Source organism: Choloepus didactylus, chromosome 7, assembly GCF_015220235.1.
Source record: "Choloepus didactylus isolate mChoDid1 chromosome 7, mChoDid1.pri, whole genome shotgun sequence".
In the NCBI taxonomy this organism is placed as follows: domain Eukaryota; kingdom Metazoa; phylum Chordata; class Mammalia; order Pilosa; family Megalonychidae; genus Choloepus; species Choloepus didactylus.
In genome coordinates, this window is record NC_051313.1 from 90,566,651 (window position 1) to 90,583,148 (window position 16,498).

The following is a 16,498-nucleotide window of genomic DNA, read 5'->3' on the forward strand; positions in this document are numbered from 1 at the left end:
GAAACAGGAAGTTATGGCCCAGTTAAAGGAACAAATTAAAACATCAGAGGAGACAAAGATTTGGTGTATTAGGAATTATTCTGTTTCGAGTACGTTGTGCTTCTTGGACATAAATATTTATATCTTTCCTAAGAGTTGGGAAATTTTCAGCCATTATTTCATAAAATATTCTTTCTGCTCCTTTCTCCTTCTCTTCTTTTTCTGGGACACCATATGTTTGTGCACTTCATGCTATCATTCAAATCCTTGAGACACTGTTCAATTTTTCTTATTCTTTTTCCTGTTCTCTTTACTATATGATTCCAATTGTCCTTCAAGTTTGTTGATTCTTTCTTCTGCCTGTTCAAATCTGCTGTTGCATGCTTCTAGTATATTTTAACCTCTATTATTGTGCCTTTCACTTCCATAATTTGTTTCTTTTAATACTTTCTAATTTTTCTTTATGCTCACTCAGTGTTTTCTTAACATCCTTTATCTCTTCAGCCATATTTTCCTTCATCTCCTTGAGTTGATTTAGGAGATTTGTTTGAACATCTCTGATGAGCTGTTCCAAATCTGTGAACCCAGTTGAAAACAATGGACTGTGGTCAACAGTACAAATATAAGAATGTTCTTTCATGAATTACAAGTGTATGACACTACTACAAAGTGTGCCGGCTTGAATCTGTTATGCACCCCAGAAAAGACTATGTTCTTTTAATCCAACCTTGTGGGGGCAGGCCTATTGTGGGTGGGACCTTCTGATTAGGTTATTTCCATGGAGATGTGATCCACCCAATTCAAGGTGGGTCTTAATGCTTTACTGGAGAGACAGAAATGCCCTGGGAGAAATAAGCGGGGACTCACAGGAGCTAAGACAGATGCCCAGAGACATTCTGGAGAAAGCCACTGAAACCAGAGGATAAACCTGAGAGAGAAGATTCAGCAGATTCAGTTGTGTGCCTTCCCATGTGACAGGGAAACCCCAAATGCCATCAGCCCTTCCTCAGAGAAGGTATCTACCTCCTGATGCCTTGACTTGAACATTTTCATGGCCTTGGAACAGTAAATTTGCAGCCTAATAAAACCCCACTGAAAGAGCCAATCAATTTCTGGTATATTGCATTCCAGCAGCTTTAGCAAACTAGAACACAAGATGTTAATAACAGGGTGGTTTACGGAAAAAAATATACCTAATAAAAACTATGGACTATAGTTAACAGTAATATTTTAATATTCTTTCATAAATTGTAGCAAAGGTACCACACTAATGGTAAATGTTAACTATAGGGGGGTATATGAGAACTGTGTATTTTTTATATGACTCTTCTGTAAACCTACAACCTAATGAAAAATATACATATATATATATTTTTAAAAAACACAAAAGCATTATGCTACATGAAAGAAACCAGACACAAAGTACCACATATAGTATGATTACACTTATATAAAATATGAATATAAATAAATTTATAGAGACAGAATTAGATTAGTGATTATGTAGGGCCAGGGGAGGATAGAGGGATTGAGAAGTGACTGCTAAAGGTAGGGGGTTTCCTATTTGGAGTAATGAAAATGTTCTAAAATTGACTGTGGTGATGAATGCACAACTCTATGATTATATTAAAAGCCACTGATTGTACACTTTGGATGGACTGACTTAAAAAAAAAAGAATCAAAATGGAATTTGCCAGTGTCCTCCCTACCCTCTCTCCTCTTTTATATACAGGGAGGAAAGATTATCTGAAACGGAATTCATGGCATGCTGTGAAGGGTTCAACCCATAATATATAAAATTTCTCTTTTCAACTCCTTAACAAGTGCTTTCTCCTAAAAGCAAAACGTACTAATGAATAAATATAGGATAGGCAGTATAATTCCTCCTACTGAGGTGAAAAATGAGAAGTGGATATTCAGCCACTCACAAAGCTGAAACAGAAACTTTATAATTCAAACCCAAAAGAGGTTTCTTGATACCCTGATAAATGTTTTCTTTTAACTAAACTTTGCCAAAGTCCAACAGTCTCAAGAAATAACTTGAAAAATAACTGAGTAAAACAAATCTGTATACTACTTTGTGTTATATATACCAGCAGTTCATGACTATACATAAGCAACGCAGTGCTACTTATTTACATTTGTTAGTAAAACATAAGGAGATTTAGAAAAGTTTGGTTTTAGGCTGTAACATCAAGGAAAAATCACTCACAATTTCTGAAAATAGGTCAAGTCTAGTAGTATTTAACAATTGTTCTTGTGTATTAATGTTAAATTTACTGAAATATTGAAACATGATGAAAATATTAAAATTAATAGAAATAAATGTATTTAAGATTTTTCCCATTCAAAACAACTAAACGGGTGTGTTTAAAAACTATAGCACCAGAGACATTATAACACTATTGATAATTTTCTTTAGGGATAATTATTAATCTTCAAAACACTGCCCTCCAAATCCTTACTGATGCACAGATTTAAAAATATGTGAGCACACTTAATTTTGAGAAGATATCATCACTTATTTTACTACAGGAAAATAATTTATAATACATTTCATCTATTCTCTACTACAATGATGAAGGGCAGCATAGCAACTAACATGAAGGATTTTCAAATTACTGAACAAGGTATGATCTCTCAAGCATATTAGAATAAAAAAAAAATATTGAGAGCCACATCTCTTTGAGTTTTTTAAAAAATTTCTGATCCTCTATCCTTACCAATAACTTGAAGCTAAACTGAAACTCCCTTGACATATTTCTTATAATCTTCCCCATTTCTTATGCCCTAAATCCAGTCAATCCCCAATATGCCAATACCACCTAATTTTTATAATCTCAAAGTCTCTACTTATTTCCATCTCCACTGCTACTACTCTAATTAAAGTTACCAGCATCTTCCACTTGGACTAGTAAAGGCATTCTGTCTAGTCTCCCTACTTCCTCTCTTGACATCTTGCCAATATAATCTCTACTTAAAGGCAGAGGGATTGTCATAAAATTCCAACCTCATCATGTCACTACCACTCCCCTGCTAAAAATTTTTCAATCACTATCCACTGCTCTTAGATAAAAAAACAAATTCTTTCATATGGCCCATAGAAGTGGTTATTTAGCATTTTAGATCATGACCTATATTAAATAATATTTAATACCATAATCCATTACATACCCACACTCTCTCTAATATGTATTATGTGTGTGTGTAAATATATATATATATGTGAGCATATTTTTGTTGTATATAAATTAACTGGAATTAAAGTTTCATAAAATAGTACCTACCATTATAAGCGTGATTTGCAGTGATATTTTCTATTCTATGTTTTTTGTTTGTTTGTTTTTGGAATGCTGGTCATTACTTATTAAATTGATTTTACTACTCACAAATGAGTGACAACATAAAGTTTGAAAAAAATGGTTATACACTACAAAATCTGTTCTCTAAATATTTCTTCAACCAAATGATGTGCTTCTCTCCTCTTTTTGAATTCAGTCCAAAGCTCCTGTCATTCCCAGTATCTACAATGGTCCTTCCCTTCTCTCTTTGCAGACACACTTCTCAACCCTCTCAGTCTAGGTTAGACAGTCCTGCTAAACATAACAACCTATACTCCTGTAACTTAAATAATCACCTCCCTGCCCTCCCCACTAAACTACAGTTTCTGTTAAAGCCTGGATAACACCTGACATTTTCATTCTACATTCCTTGCACCTAGCAAAGTGCCTGGCAAAGAATAAGAGCTCAATAAATATTTATTTAATCAATGACCAAAGAATACCAGATAAAAGATAATTGCTGGTTTGTCTGACATTATATATAATAATAAAATCTTAAAGCTATTTTATTCCTTCATCTAGTAAATGTCAGTACCATCACAACTGCCCACAATTTCTGATGTCCATTCTAATGGTTAAATTCCATTCATCTGACTCTGACAAGGGTTAACAAGTTCAAATCTTATGTAATAAAATTTATTCTATATAGTACTCTAAAGTATCAAAGCATACCTCAACCCTAAAAACTAATCACACAAAAACATGCTACTGATCAAAGGGAGGGGGTGGGTGCCTTACCACCAATACTGGGAAAATAAAAACATATTTAAAGCACAAATACTGGTATACCAATACAAATATCCTTTCAAAATGAAGACAACATTTTAGGAAGAAAAATTTCCAATTACCTATGCAAATTTTGCAGTTAAGATCAAAAAGATGCTGTCTATGTTGACTAGTAGTATCTTTAGACATGGCCTCAATCTCCTCTTGTTGTTTTTCAGATTCCTCTATCTTTTCCAATGATTTATTGGCTGTAGGTTCCTAACAAAAGTGAAGGCGAAAATTATTTTTACCTGATAAAATTTTTCTTCGATTCTTAAAACCATTCTATATTTCACATTGGTATTTTTCTCAGATGAAACTATAGGCTGTCTTTACTGTTTCTCAAAAAAATAAATGCTATTTATTTATGACATAAATTATACCATGAAACAGAGCAAAAACTGAAAAATTCCTTGGTCTTCAAGGCCTCTAACAAGATACCAAATTATTTTCCCACTAGTATTTGAAAATAAGAGAAGTTATAACAGCTTTCATCTACAGACTGCCTAAGAGGCACCTACTAAGGAATTCACTAAGAAAATGAGAAACCCCAGTATCTACATTTAAACAGGTGTCTGTGATGTAGTCTTCACACTCATACAGAGATATAAGATTCTGAACACTCAAAAAACCACTAAACCAATAAAATAAGCTACCTTAAAATACACACTTTTTAAAAATTGTTCTTTCTACTTTAAGAGCATTAGGCAAATAAATCTTTTCCAAATCGTCATGTTTGAAGCATTATAAAATGTGACATTTTTATTATCCTTACCTGAATCTCCATGGCTGCTTCCTGTTCTTTCATTGGGGCATCACTCTCAATTTCTATTTCACCTTTATGAGTTATTTTTGTGATTGGTCGTCTTTCAACTTCTCTCTGCTCTTTCTCAATCATCTCTATGGTCTAACAGGAAATATTTTAAAATAAATACTTAGCAATTTAAAATACAGATTTCCAAATGTACAACTTTATATGATGATAAGAACTTATCTAAAAAGAATTATCACAGATGATTTTTTAATCCTTAGGTAGTCTCTCATATAATAAACACATACTGAGTGCTCAGATTTCCAGATACTGTCTTAAGTGCTGCGGTTATAAGAATTAAACCCCATACCCCAGAGCTTTGAAAAGTTCACACAGGAGGCAACTAAAGTGCACTGTAATTTGCAAAGTGATGAAATATGATACTTATATTTAAAACCTGCCTCTAATTTAAGTACTTTAGCAGCTGCCACAGAAAAATGAGATCTATGTTGCTCTTAGGTATTCTAACTTGATGTTCTAGCTTCTCCCACAAATAGCAGAAGTTTGGTCAAACATCAAAAATAATCAGGCAGTCCTGTATCAGTTGTCTTCTGACTGTACCTGCTTAGTGCAAGTGATAATTCCCAACTGAACAAGCTCAGCAACAAAACAGAAAAAATTAAGCAGGTATGGCAAGAAGTATTAAAAGGTAGCTGGGAGTGGAATGAGGTAAGGAGGGTAAAGATGAGTCTGCTAATTTCTCTTCTCTTCGTTAAGTGCCATCATCTTTTGCACTTAAAGAAATCACACAAGTGGCCTAAAGAAAATACAAGCTGGTCTCCAATGTAGATGACTCTTGCAGCCACAGTTTCAAAGCAGAAGAGTGGCCAGCTGGAGAATGAAGAGGAAAAAAAAGGAAATGATACTATTTTAAAATTAAAAGAAGAGGAGAATAAATTGGGAGGACTTACACTTCCAGACTTTGAAGCTTACTATAAAGCCACAGTAGTCAAAACAGCATGGTACTGGCACAAAGATAGACATACTGATCAATGGAATCGAATTGAGAATTTGGAAATAGACCCCTAGAACTAAGGTCGACTGATCTTTGATAAGGCCCCCAAAACCACTGAAATGGGATGTAACAGTCTAACAAACAGGGCTGGGAGAACTGGATATCAATTTCCAAAAGAATGCAAGAGGACCCTTACCTCACACCCTACACAAAAATTAAATCACAGTGGATCAAAGGCCTCAATATAATATAAAAGACAGTACCATAAAACTCCTAGAAGATAATGTAGGGAAACATCGTGAAGACCTTGTATCAGGAGGTTGCTTCTTAGACCTTACATCCAAAGCACAAGCAATGAAAGAAAAAATAGATAAATGGGAACTCCTCAAAATTAAAAGCTTCTGTACCTCAAAGGAATTTGACAAAAAGGTGATGAGGCAGCCAACTCAATGGGAAAAAAATATCTGGAAACCATGTATAGCTGATAAAAGACTGATATCTTGCATATATAAAGAAATCCTACAATTCAACAACAATAGTACAAACAACCCAATTACAAAATGGGCAAAAGATAAGAAAAAACATTTCTCTGAAGATGAAATACAAATAGCCAAAAAACACATAAAAAAATGCTCATTTTCACTGGCTATTAGGGAGATGCAAATTAAGACCACAATGAGATATCATCTCACACCAATTAGAATGGCTGCTATTAAACAAACAGGTTACTACAAATGCTGGAGAGGATGTGGAGAAACTGGAACTCTTATTCATTGTTGGTGGGACTGTATAATGGTACAGTCACTCTGGAAGACAGTCTAGCAGTTTCTTAGAAAACTAGATATCGAGTTACTCTTTGATCCAGCAATTTCACTTCTCGGTGTATACCTGGAAGATCTGAAAGCACTGACACAAACAGATTTTTGCACACTGATGTTCACGCAGCATTATTCATAATTGCCAAGAGATGGAAACAATCCAAATGTCCTTCAACAAATGAGTGGATAAACAAAATGTGGTATATACACATGATGGAATACTATGTGGCAGTAAGAAGGAACGAGGTAGTGAAACATATGATAACATGGATGAACCCTGAAGACATAATGCTGAGTGAAGTAAGCCAGGCACAAAAAGAGAGAGATTGTATGTTACCGCTAATGTGAACTCGGTGAAAAATGTAAAATAAATGTTTTATATTGTAGAATGTAGGGGACCTAGCACAGACAGCAACTAGTGAAGGGGGAACGATAATCTAATAAGAAAAGATAAATTATGGAGGGTAATCTTAATCTTACAGGAATGTTCAGAGAAGACTATGGTTTGTTAATTTTTGGTGGGTATGGTAGGAACACGTTGGAAGCAATGTAGTTATTTTAGGTTATTCATTTTTCTTATTCCTTTGGTTACAGTTTGTTAATTTTCTTGGGGTATGGTAGGAACAAGTCGGAAGCAATGTAGTTATTTTAGGTTGTTTTTTCCTATTCCTTTGTTTTGTTTTGTTTGAAATGCTTTTTTATTGGTTTTTTTTTTCATTTTTGATAAGGTTTAAAAAAAAAAGAAAAAGAGAAATTACAGTGGGTGAAGGCAAAGAAATATGTGAATTAAGTACTAATATCAAATCAAGGCCTCCTGCACTTCAAATTAGACTGAGCACAGGATCTACCTGGAGGTTTAGTGCCTAAAATGCAAATAAGTATTATCAACAGAAGAACTGGGTAAAAGCACAGAGTTAATATGACTATAATTTCAGGGTCCAGTTAGCAATATTTTCTAGAATAAAGGCTAAGATCCTGAGGCCCTTGTAATAAAAATATTACACTGTCACAATAATTGTAAGCCACACATCAATCCTTCAAGGTATTTTAGGTTCCCTATCACAATAATTGTAAGCCACACATCAATCTTTCAAGGTATTTTAGGTTCCCAATCTCCGATAGAACTCTTGGTATTGATGACTTTCAGTATTTTTGGCTTTAAAGAATTCCAGATGACGCACATACAATGTACTATTACACAACACTCCAGTGGAGTCTGCGGTGTCACCCCCTAATTAAACACACAATATTCCTGTGAATATAAACATTCACACGTATCAGTTCAGGTCAGATTTTATCAACAAATAATTCCTTGTGAATTAGGGATTGTAAATGTGTACAAATTTCCATTCTGACTTAACTTGGCTCCATAAATTACTGATATTCACAATACCTTCAAAACTGTGCTTCTTGAAAAGGGCAGCTTTGATTAAGGAAAAAAATGTAACCATTTTACCCATTCTTCTGATTTACAAAATACAAGAACAAAATACAAGGTAATTCTGTAACTTGAAAACTAGAGGAAATGAGAAAAAGCTCAGAAATCAAGAAAAACTAAAGACAGAATTAAGAACAAGGGAAATGAAGGACAAGTAACCAAGAGCAGCACAAAACAGGAAGTCTATATTACTGTGTACTCAGTGTTGAATTACCCCCGTAATAACTCTTCCCCTGTGGCTGAAAAATATAAATTCTGATAAAGTTAAACACATATTCATAGATAATCTTACATGTCTGTTTTCTCTTCGCCTCCAAGCAGCTAACTCTTTAGAAGCTAGTTCTTCTGGACTCATTCTTATAAGATGCTCAGGAGTTACTTCTCCTTTCAGTACTTTTTTAAACAATATCTGTAAGAATATAAAAATGGGAAGGAAAGGGGAGATAAAGACTTCAAAAAGAAAGAGGAGCTGCAGTAGAGAAATTTGTCATAAAGATGTAATTTTGAAACCTTATTTACAGATGGTTAATGTTTTATACATTATCTACTGCAGAGAATAAACACAGCCTTGTATTCTAAAACTTTATCATTAAGGCAACAGAACACTTTCATATAAAAATCAACATACATTGGAGAAGTATGTACAGTGAAACCATTACCATACTTTGCCCAAAACTGTACTAACTCTGACCATCATAATAGCCAATCCATAATATAGCCAGATACTACATAAAACAGCTTCACTAAATATAGTGCCTTTATTTAAAATTTTATATGCTTAAATTCTCATAGGCTTGGAGGGGACTCCAAAGCAAAGAAGCAAATGCAAGAAAGAAATCCTAAAGAAGTAAATCTTTATTTACTTAGTAAAGTTTCCATATTATGTAATTCAAGAAGGATCTAATCCTCCTGAACCATGATGGAAGATATGGAACAATGCAGATTTTTCATAAGTAGCTGTTGGTACTCCAAGAAAATACCTCATATCACATACTACAGAAAAATTTCATTATAAAAATTTATCATTACATAATTATATTTTTATATTATAGTATAATATATACATATTTAATGTTATATATTTATATATATTTTGTCATAAAAATTTATAAATTTATAGCATTTATGTGAAAACCTTATAATACTTAACCACATATGCAAGGCTTTTGTACCTAATTACACTGTAACTATTACCAACCACATATGCAAGGCTTTTGCACCTAATTACATTGTAACTATTACGTAGAGTCATCTGTAACAATAACTGGTGGGCCTAGGTAATGGTCAAGAGATCATGTTCTAAATTTTTTAAATGTTTACTGCCATCACTTTTGCTAATCAGCTAATCAAACCCATGTACTAATCAAAGGACTACCTTTGGTGCTCACACACACACACACACACACACACACACACACACACAAACGCGTATCCCTTTAGAATTTACACTAAGTACTAAACAAGAAATTCTAGGAAAAGATTAGGGGTTCAATCAATGTTTACTTCACTGCTACATGATAGTGAGAATAAAATTTATATTCAATTTATAAAAATGTTTTAAAAGTTTTCTTTTTTATCTAAATGTAATTTATTTTCTTAAGGATTAGAACTCTATTTTCAGATTTGAATCAGAAGTAATAATATATTGTTATGAATTTTGGCTTAACACAGCTTTCTAAGACTATACATAAATGAATTTTTTTCAATAAACAGGATTAAAAGAAAGGAGGGTAAAAGAAAGAGAATATACATAAATCAGGTTACGGTACATTTAACTAGATCCATTCTCTAACACCACTTAATACTATGCAGAATTGATAACTCAGATCAGTAGCAATAAAGTAGCAACAGGACTTTATTAAAATCATATTTCTAACCAAAGAGGCAATTCTACAGCCTCACCCTAAGGAATAAATTATACATCTCTTATATTATAATCTCAGATCCCTGTGTATTCAGGAAAGTTTGAAGCATAAATATCCAGAGACATGAACAAAACATACTTACATTGTTTTTAGGATCTTTCAGATTAAACATCAAACTTCTGTATTTGTTCTTATATTTAGCATCTGTGTCCCGAAAAAAAGAGAAAAGCTCTTTTTCTATTTTTGTGGCAACTTTTGCTGCCTTTTCCTCTGGTACCTTCAAATTTGAGTCTGTAAGTCTTAAAATCAGAACAACTTGATTATTTTTCAAACATGTGAAGAATATATTGTTCAATTTTATATGATAATAATATATGTTACCTTTTCATAAGAATATCTTTGAGAGAATGTCTGACACTTTGTCTGATCTGATCTGCAGAAGGTTTGGAAGTAGAAGCAGCAGGTGGATGCACATTAGGCACTCCCCCTTTATCAACTTTCTTCTTTTTTATCTCTTGCTTCTCATGAGCACCTAATTGTTTTTAAAAAGATATTTTTTCCTTTTAAATGCATAATGTAAGATATATAAAAAATTGACTGATTAAAAGTTAGTATGTTGAAATAGGATCAGAATCTAAATTCCATATTAAAATATCTCTGACACTGTAATTCTAATTAAAATGAGTAACGATAAAAAATTAGCCCTAAAGCTATAAAGTGCACTCTTTTCCCATTTTAAATAATGGTTTTCTAAACTAATTACTTTTTAGATAAATGCATTAATTAATTTTATCTCAACTGTATTTTCATACTCTCCAGTTTATTTTGAAAACAACCTTTTCTGATATATCTCCAAATGGATTTGAAATTATAATTATCTCAAAGTACACAGAAATTACCTATATTCTCCTATAAATGAAACACTGATAAAAGAACCATTAATATGTTATTTAAGGTCTTCAACATAATAGAAATTTCTTTTTCCAGCTTTTTAAACTATTTTTTTTCCTATCTAAGCCAATATGCAATATTTGACATTTGGTTATGAGGTAAATATAAAACAGACACATTTGTCAGAGTGAGCATAAGATAAAACAGAATACAGTGTCCTTTCTAGATTAATTAAATTTTCAGAGGCAAAGTGAAAAGGGGAGCAAAAAGCTGACTTCCTCATGAAATAAACTAGATAAACAAAAATTAAGAATAATAGCTAAAAATTTATTCCATAAATCATTCTCTTTTCTATCTGTCTAACATTTAAGTGTGTACTCTGGGTATGTGTGAATAAAAATACTTCCAATCAAGATTGTGAACTCCTATCACTAGGTATCTAATTCAATAAAAGACCCTGAAGTAAAAAGAGAGGTAGTATAGGTGAATAGAGGACATTTGTCCACCAAGTTATACATATCAACTTAACAAAGAAGTAGATTATTTAAAAGTCTCAATGGGCTCAGATATTGACTTGGGCCTGAAAGTGATATTTGAATTACTTATTAAGATCATAATTAAACATATTAGAATGCTAACCGTCACTGGATTAGTATCTTAAGGTTAAACAATGGAAAGAAATGATTGTTACAAAATAGACACAAAACATTATATTCTGTGGTTCTACTATTTTGTTCCACTATTTTTGTAATTGGGGCAAGAAAAGAGGTCCAATTTGTTTAAGAACATTTAATGTACCCATAAACTGTCTGAATCAAAGATTTTTATTAATTCTTTTGCCAAACACAACACTGATTTCCATTGACAATTATTTTTTTTAGATAAAAATAAGTCAATTGAAAAAAAAGTTGTGGCCTTTTTTGTGGCTATGAAACATTACACTTTTAACACACTGATTGACTGAAAAACCTAGAATATCACTATAAAGATGTTAATCATTGTTGGCCTTCAGCAATGAATGGGTGCAGCTTTACTGTGACTTTTCCAAAAATGCTTTGGAGCACCTAGCACCTAGCACACTGCTAGTACATAGTCTCAAAGGTGGAGTCATTCCCATAATAGGGATCCTTCAACGATACGTTGTTTTTGTGGATCGTATCTCCCAAGCAGTTCAATTTTCACTTTGCAGTTTTTAACTTAACTACCTTTTTTATTCACATATCTCAGATTGCTTTCATCCATACATAGTACATAATCCAATGTGGCAAAGTCTTTTTTGGTAACCTGCCAGGCAAGATGATTCATAGGAATATCAGACTTCTTCAAGCAATTTTGCCCTCGATAATCAGGAGGGTTTCCTGTCTCATAAGTGGATGTTGCAGCACTGTCTATCCTCCAATTATCTGAAATATTTTGATCAGTTACAAGTTTTCTGAAAACTGTTTCTGCAATGGGTTATCGACAAATATTACCCAAACATACAAACAGCACCAATTTGGGCAGCTGCACTGTCATCTTCTCAGGAGCAAAGAGAGGCAAAGAGCGAGCTAACTAACTTTTTAAAAAGCTATTTAGAATTTCTGATCTGAACCTACTAGGTGAGCAGATCATTTAATGATCTTACTGCTATCAACAAAACTGATAAATCTCCTTTCGTTTTAATTGTGCTTGTTATTAATTTCAATGTTATGCTTTTCAAATGATTTTTTCATTCCATTATCTCTAATTCCTGTGCATCTCCCAAATCTCAATGACAAACATCCCACTATTCTGACCACTATCTCCTACGAGACCAGCTCATTTATTCTAGAATCTATTGTTTTAACTATCTTCATGTCCTCACTTCTTCACATATCCAATTCAGATTGAACAGTCCCACACTATTACCCTTTCCTTGCTTACTTAATACCTCTAATTCTCTCCTCTTTAAACTTCTGTATTGGTAAACACAACCCTAAAAGTCAACTTTCATCCTTCACCCAAGTAACTATAAAAAGCTGAAGGGGACTGAAGAAAACCAAGCAGTGGTACTGACAGATCTCACTTTTAATTTATAAACACATATCTCAAGTACATAACTCACCCCCAATCCTATCAAATTTTCTTAGTAAATTTGTTCTAGGCATCTATTTCACACTTTTTCTTTTCTTTTCTCAAAGCAACACCACCTTCTTTCCTAACTTCAATCTCATTTGATTTATTTCCGTACTTATATCACTGAGAAAACAGAAAAATGTCAGCTATCATACTTCTCATCACCAAGTCTAATAACCTATCTTCATCTGCCTTCCCCACCATCACGTAGAGTCTTCTCTCCTGTCACGGTGTATGAGCTGTCCCTATTCTATGACTAACCCCTCTATGTGCCAAGGATCCCAGCACCTCTTGTCTTCTCATGAATTTTACACTTCTACTATCACCTCTCTCCTGCAACATCCATTTCTCCCTCTACTTGATCATTCCTATCAGTCTCATATATATAACATCTCCTTTAAAAAAAAAAAATCATTTTACCCAACATCCACCTCTAGCTACTATACCATTTCTGTTCCCTTGAACAGCAAAACTCCTTCAAAGAGTCTATAATCAACACTTCCAGTTGCTCACTTTCCATTCTTCTCTGAGCCATTACAATAGGCTTTTGTTTCCATTGCTCCAACAAAATCGTTCTAGTCAAGGTCATGAATGATCTCCATTTTGCTAAATCACAGATTGCGCCATCTGTGTTCATCTTATTAGATGTCCAGATAGTATCTGATACAACTGATCAGTTCCTCCCTGAAACTTCACCTGACTTCCAGGCTACCACGGCCTCTTGGTTCTCCTATTGCCTCAGAGGCCACCTCTTAGTCTCCTTTGCTGGATCTTCTTCTCCCAATCTCTAAATGCATATTTTCTCCAAGAGCTCTGCTTTTGCCTCCTCACTATCAAACTTGCTCTCTAGGTGTTTACATCTAGATCCATGATTCTAAATAACAACTATGCTCTGATAAACTCAAATTTATATACCAGCCCCTAAAGACTTCTTTAAGCTCTAGATGCATTAAACAAAGGTTTACTTAAACATCTCCACCTAGATGTTTAATAGGTAAATCAAAGTTATAATGGCCAAAACATAATTTTTAAATTTCCTCTTACTATCTTCTCTTTCTCATCTCAGAAATGGTACTAACATCTACCTATTTATTCTCTAACACTACTATCTATTTCATCAGCAAATTTTGTCAACTCCACTTATGAAACATATCTGATCTAATAACTCCTTACTACCTCCATTGTACCTCTGGTCCAAGGTACCATCATTTCTTTCCTGGGAAATTGCAACAGATTCCTAATTGGTCCAGTTTCTCTCCTGCCCTCCTACAGTACAATCGCTACAGAGCAACCAAAGCGATCTATTATTCCCCTGTACAAAACCCTCTGAAACTTCCCATTATATTCAGAATAAAATGTAAACTCTTTGCCATAGCCAAAAAAGGTCCTATGTAAGTTCTCTGAACTCATTTTCCATCACCCAATCCTTCATACCTTACCTTCCAGTCACTCCACAATGGCCTTCTTGCTCCTCAAATGCTATCTTTGTTTTTACTTCAGGGCCTCCAGACTCACAGTGCCCCTACCCCACTCCCTCTTCTCAAAAATCTTTCTCATCCCTTCAAATCCCACCTCACAGGTTACCTCCCCCATTCTAACTAAATCAGAAGCTCACAGTCCTCCCTCCAACAGTGACTCTCTATTCCATTACCTCACTTTTTCTTCACAGTGCTTAAACTCTCAAAAATGACATATCACTTTCTTATTTGTCAACTTATTATCCGTTTTCTCCCATTAGTATCTAAGAACCATAAGGGTTTTTTTATTTGTCAATTTACTGACTGTCTTCTCCCATCAGTATTTCAGTGCCATAGGGCAGACTCTTACCTTAAGCTCAACAGTGATTCCCCAGAATTTAGAGCAATATCTTTTTATTTCAAGTAAAGCCAATTTCCTAGGGTACTTTACTTGCATTAAAATGCTAAATTAAAAAAAAAAAAATCCCTTCTTGACATATCTTAGGTATATAATAATTTCTATTACGCTCACTACCTGGTTTTGAAGCTTTTTCACCTGTACAAATAACAGCTGTAGACTCTTTTACTATTTTTTCACTTTTTTCTTCTGAGGATCTCCGAGGTAAAACTGGTTGTCCCATCTTTCGAAGAGGAGCTAGTTGCCATTTTTTAATTTCATTATCTCTACATTCTGATGAGTTTTTGCCTTCACCAGATTCCTGGAAAATAGTAGTTAATTCATTAGACTGAAAAATACTAAACTGTCTTTAAATATAAACCAAGCCTCAAGGGTATGTGGAAAAAATTAAACCCAATTAACTTTAAAATCTATTAAGGTGTCAAACATATTCCATTCTTTAGCCCAACAACTATTTAAAAAAACAAACAAATAAACCAAAAAAACAGGATGTAAAAAATAACTCTCAAGTATCAGCAAAAAAAAGATTCACCCATTCACCCTTCATTCAAAATCTATTCATTAAGCACTTATTTTCTGCAGAATACTTAGGAGCCTATAAAGGAGAAACAAAGGACACAGAGAGCATGTTACCATGTTACAGTTATTAAAAGAAGAAAAAGTCTAGCTATAAGGTAATAAGGGTTCTCTCACTTGGCTGTGAATATGAAAAAAAGAGAAATTGTGGAGAAACAGGTATACGTATTTCTCACTACAATTCTAAAACATAAATGAAGGCACATTCATCAATAATTAATGTATCAAATAAATTCTCCCTGTGCCTACTGGCAATTTTAACTCTCTTTTGATAGGAAAAAATCATTAGGGTATCTGTTACTCTGGTCCAAATTGCAAGGAGGAGCCTGACTCCAGTTTTTGATGTTTACTGAAAGCTTTTAAGACTCACCCTCTCCTCTTCCCCTTGTGTCCCACATCTAGACACAGCTGATAAGAAAGCCTGAGTCCACCCCCTCCTTTGGCACTGACAGGAGATTCAAACCGTATAAGCCACTGCCTGCATGAAATTGTTGGTTGGCCCCAACCCAAGCCACAATAAAAACAAAGGCCAGTTTCCTTTCCTTGCTCTCCAAAGCCACCTAGGACTTTCTTGTGAGGGGCCTGTCTTGTTCTCCCCACAGACCTCAATTATGTAAAGTAATAAACCTTTTCATACTCTTTGGTGTGTGCGTGGCATGAGTCTCAACATCCAAACCAAATTTTGAGTGGGGGTCTATATACCTCTGCACATGACCTTAATACTTTAAGCATAAACTGGAATTCTGAGACTCATGGGAAAAATTAATCATATCATACTAAAGTGTCTGAAAGAAAGGGAGAGAAACACTGTGTATAATTAGGCATATAATCCTAGATTACAAGAAGGTAAAGTACATTCAATTTAAGAATACTTTTCTCCAGATTAGGTAGGAATCCTCTGATTATTCACTTGTACACTTTCTATCTCCCTAACAAGATTTCCTCAAGCGCCAGAATATAGACATACCTTTTACTGTGCTTTGCAGATGTTGCATTTTTACAAATTAAAGGTTTGTGGCAACCCTGCACTGAGCAAGTCTATAAGCACTATTTTCTAACAGCATGTGCTCATTTCATGTCTCTGTGTCAC

At 34.0% G+C, this 16,498-nt stretch overlaps 1 protein-coding gene across 4 annotated transcripts in view; it reads right to left on the reverse strand.

The window, feature by feature from the left end:
- PHF3 (PHD finger protein 3) overlaps positions 1-16,498 on the reverse strand; it is a 102,624-nt gene that overhangs the window by 10,607 nt on the left and 75,519 nt on the right. For all 4 annotated transcript variants that reach the window (XM_037842402.1, XM_037842399.1, XM_037842400.1 and 1 more), the window contains 6 exons: positions 14,950-15,133; positions 10,354-10,504; positions 10,115-10,271; positions 8,400-8,516; positions 4,861-4,992; positions 4,169-4,304 (listed from right to left, as the gene is read on the reverse strand). In XM_037842402.1, coding sequence (XP_037698330.1) covers positions 4,169-4,304; positions 4,861-4,992; positions 8,400-8,516; positions 10,115-10,271; positions 10,354-10,504; positions 14,950-15,133 — 877 coding nt within the window. The remainder of the gene's footprint in view (positions 1-4,168; positions 4,305-4,860; positions 4,993-8,399; positions 8,517-10,114; positions 10,272-10,353; positions 10,505-14,949; positions 15,134-16,498) is intronic.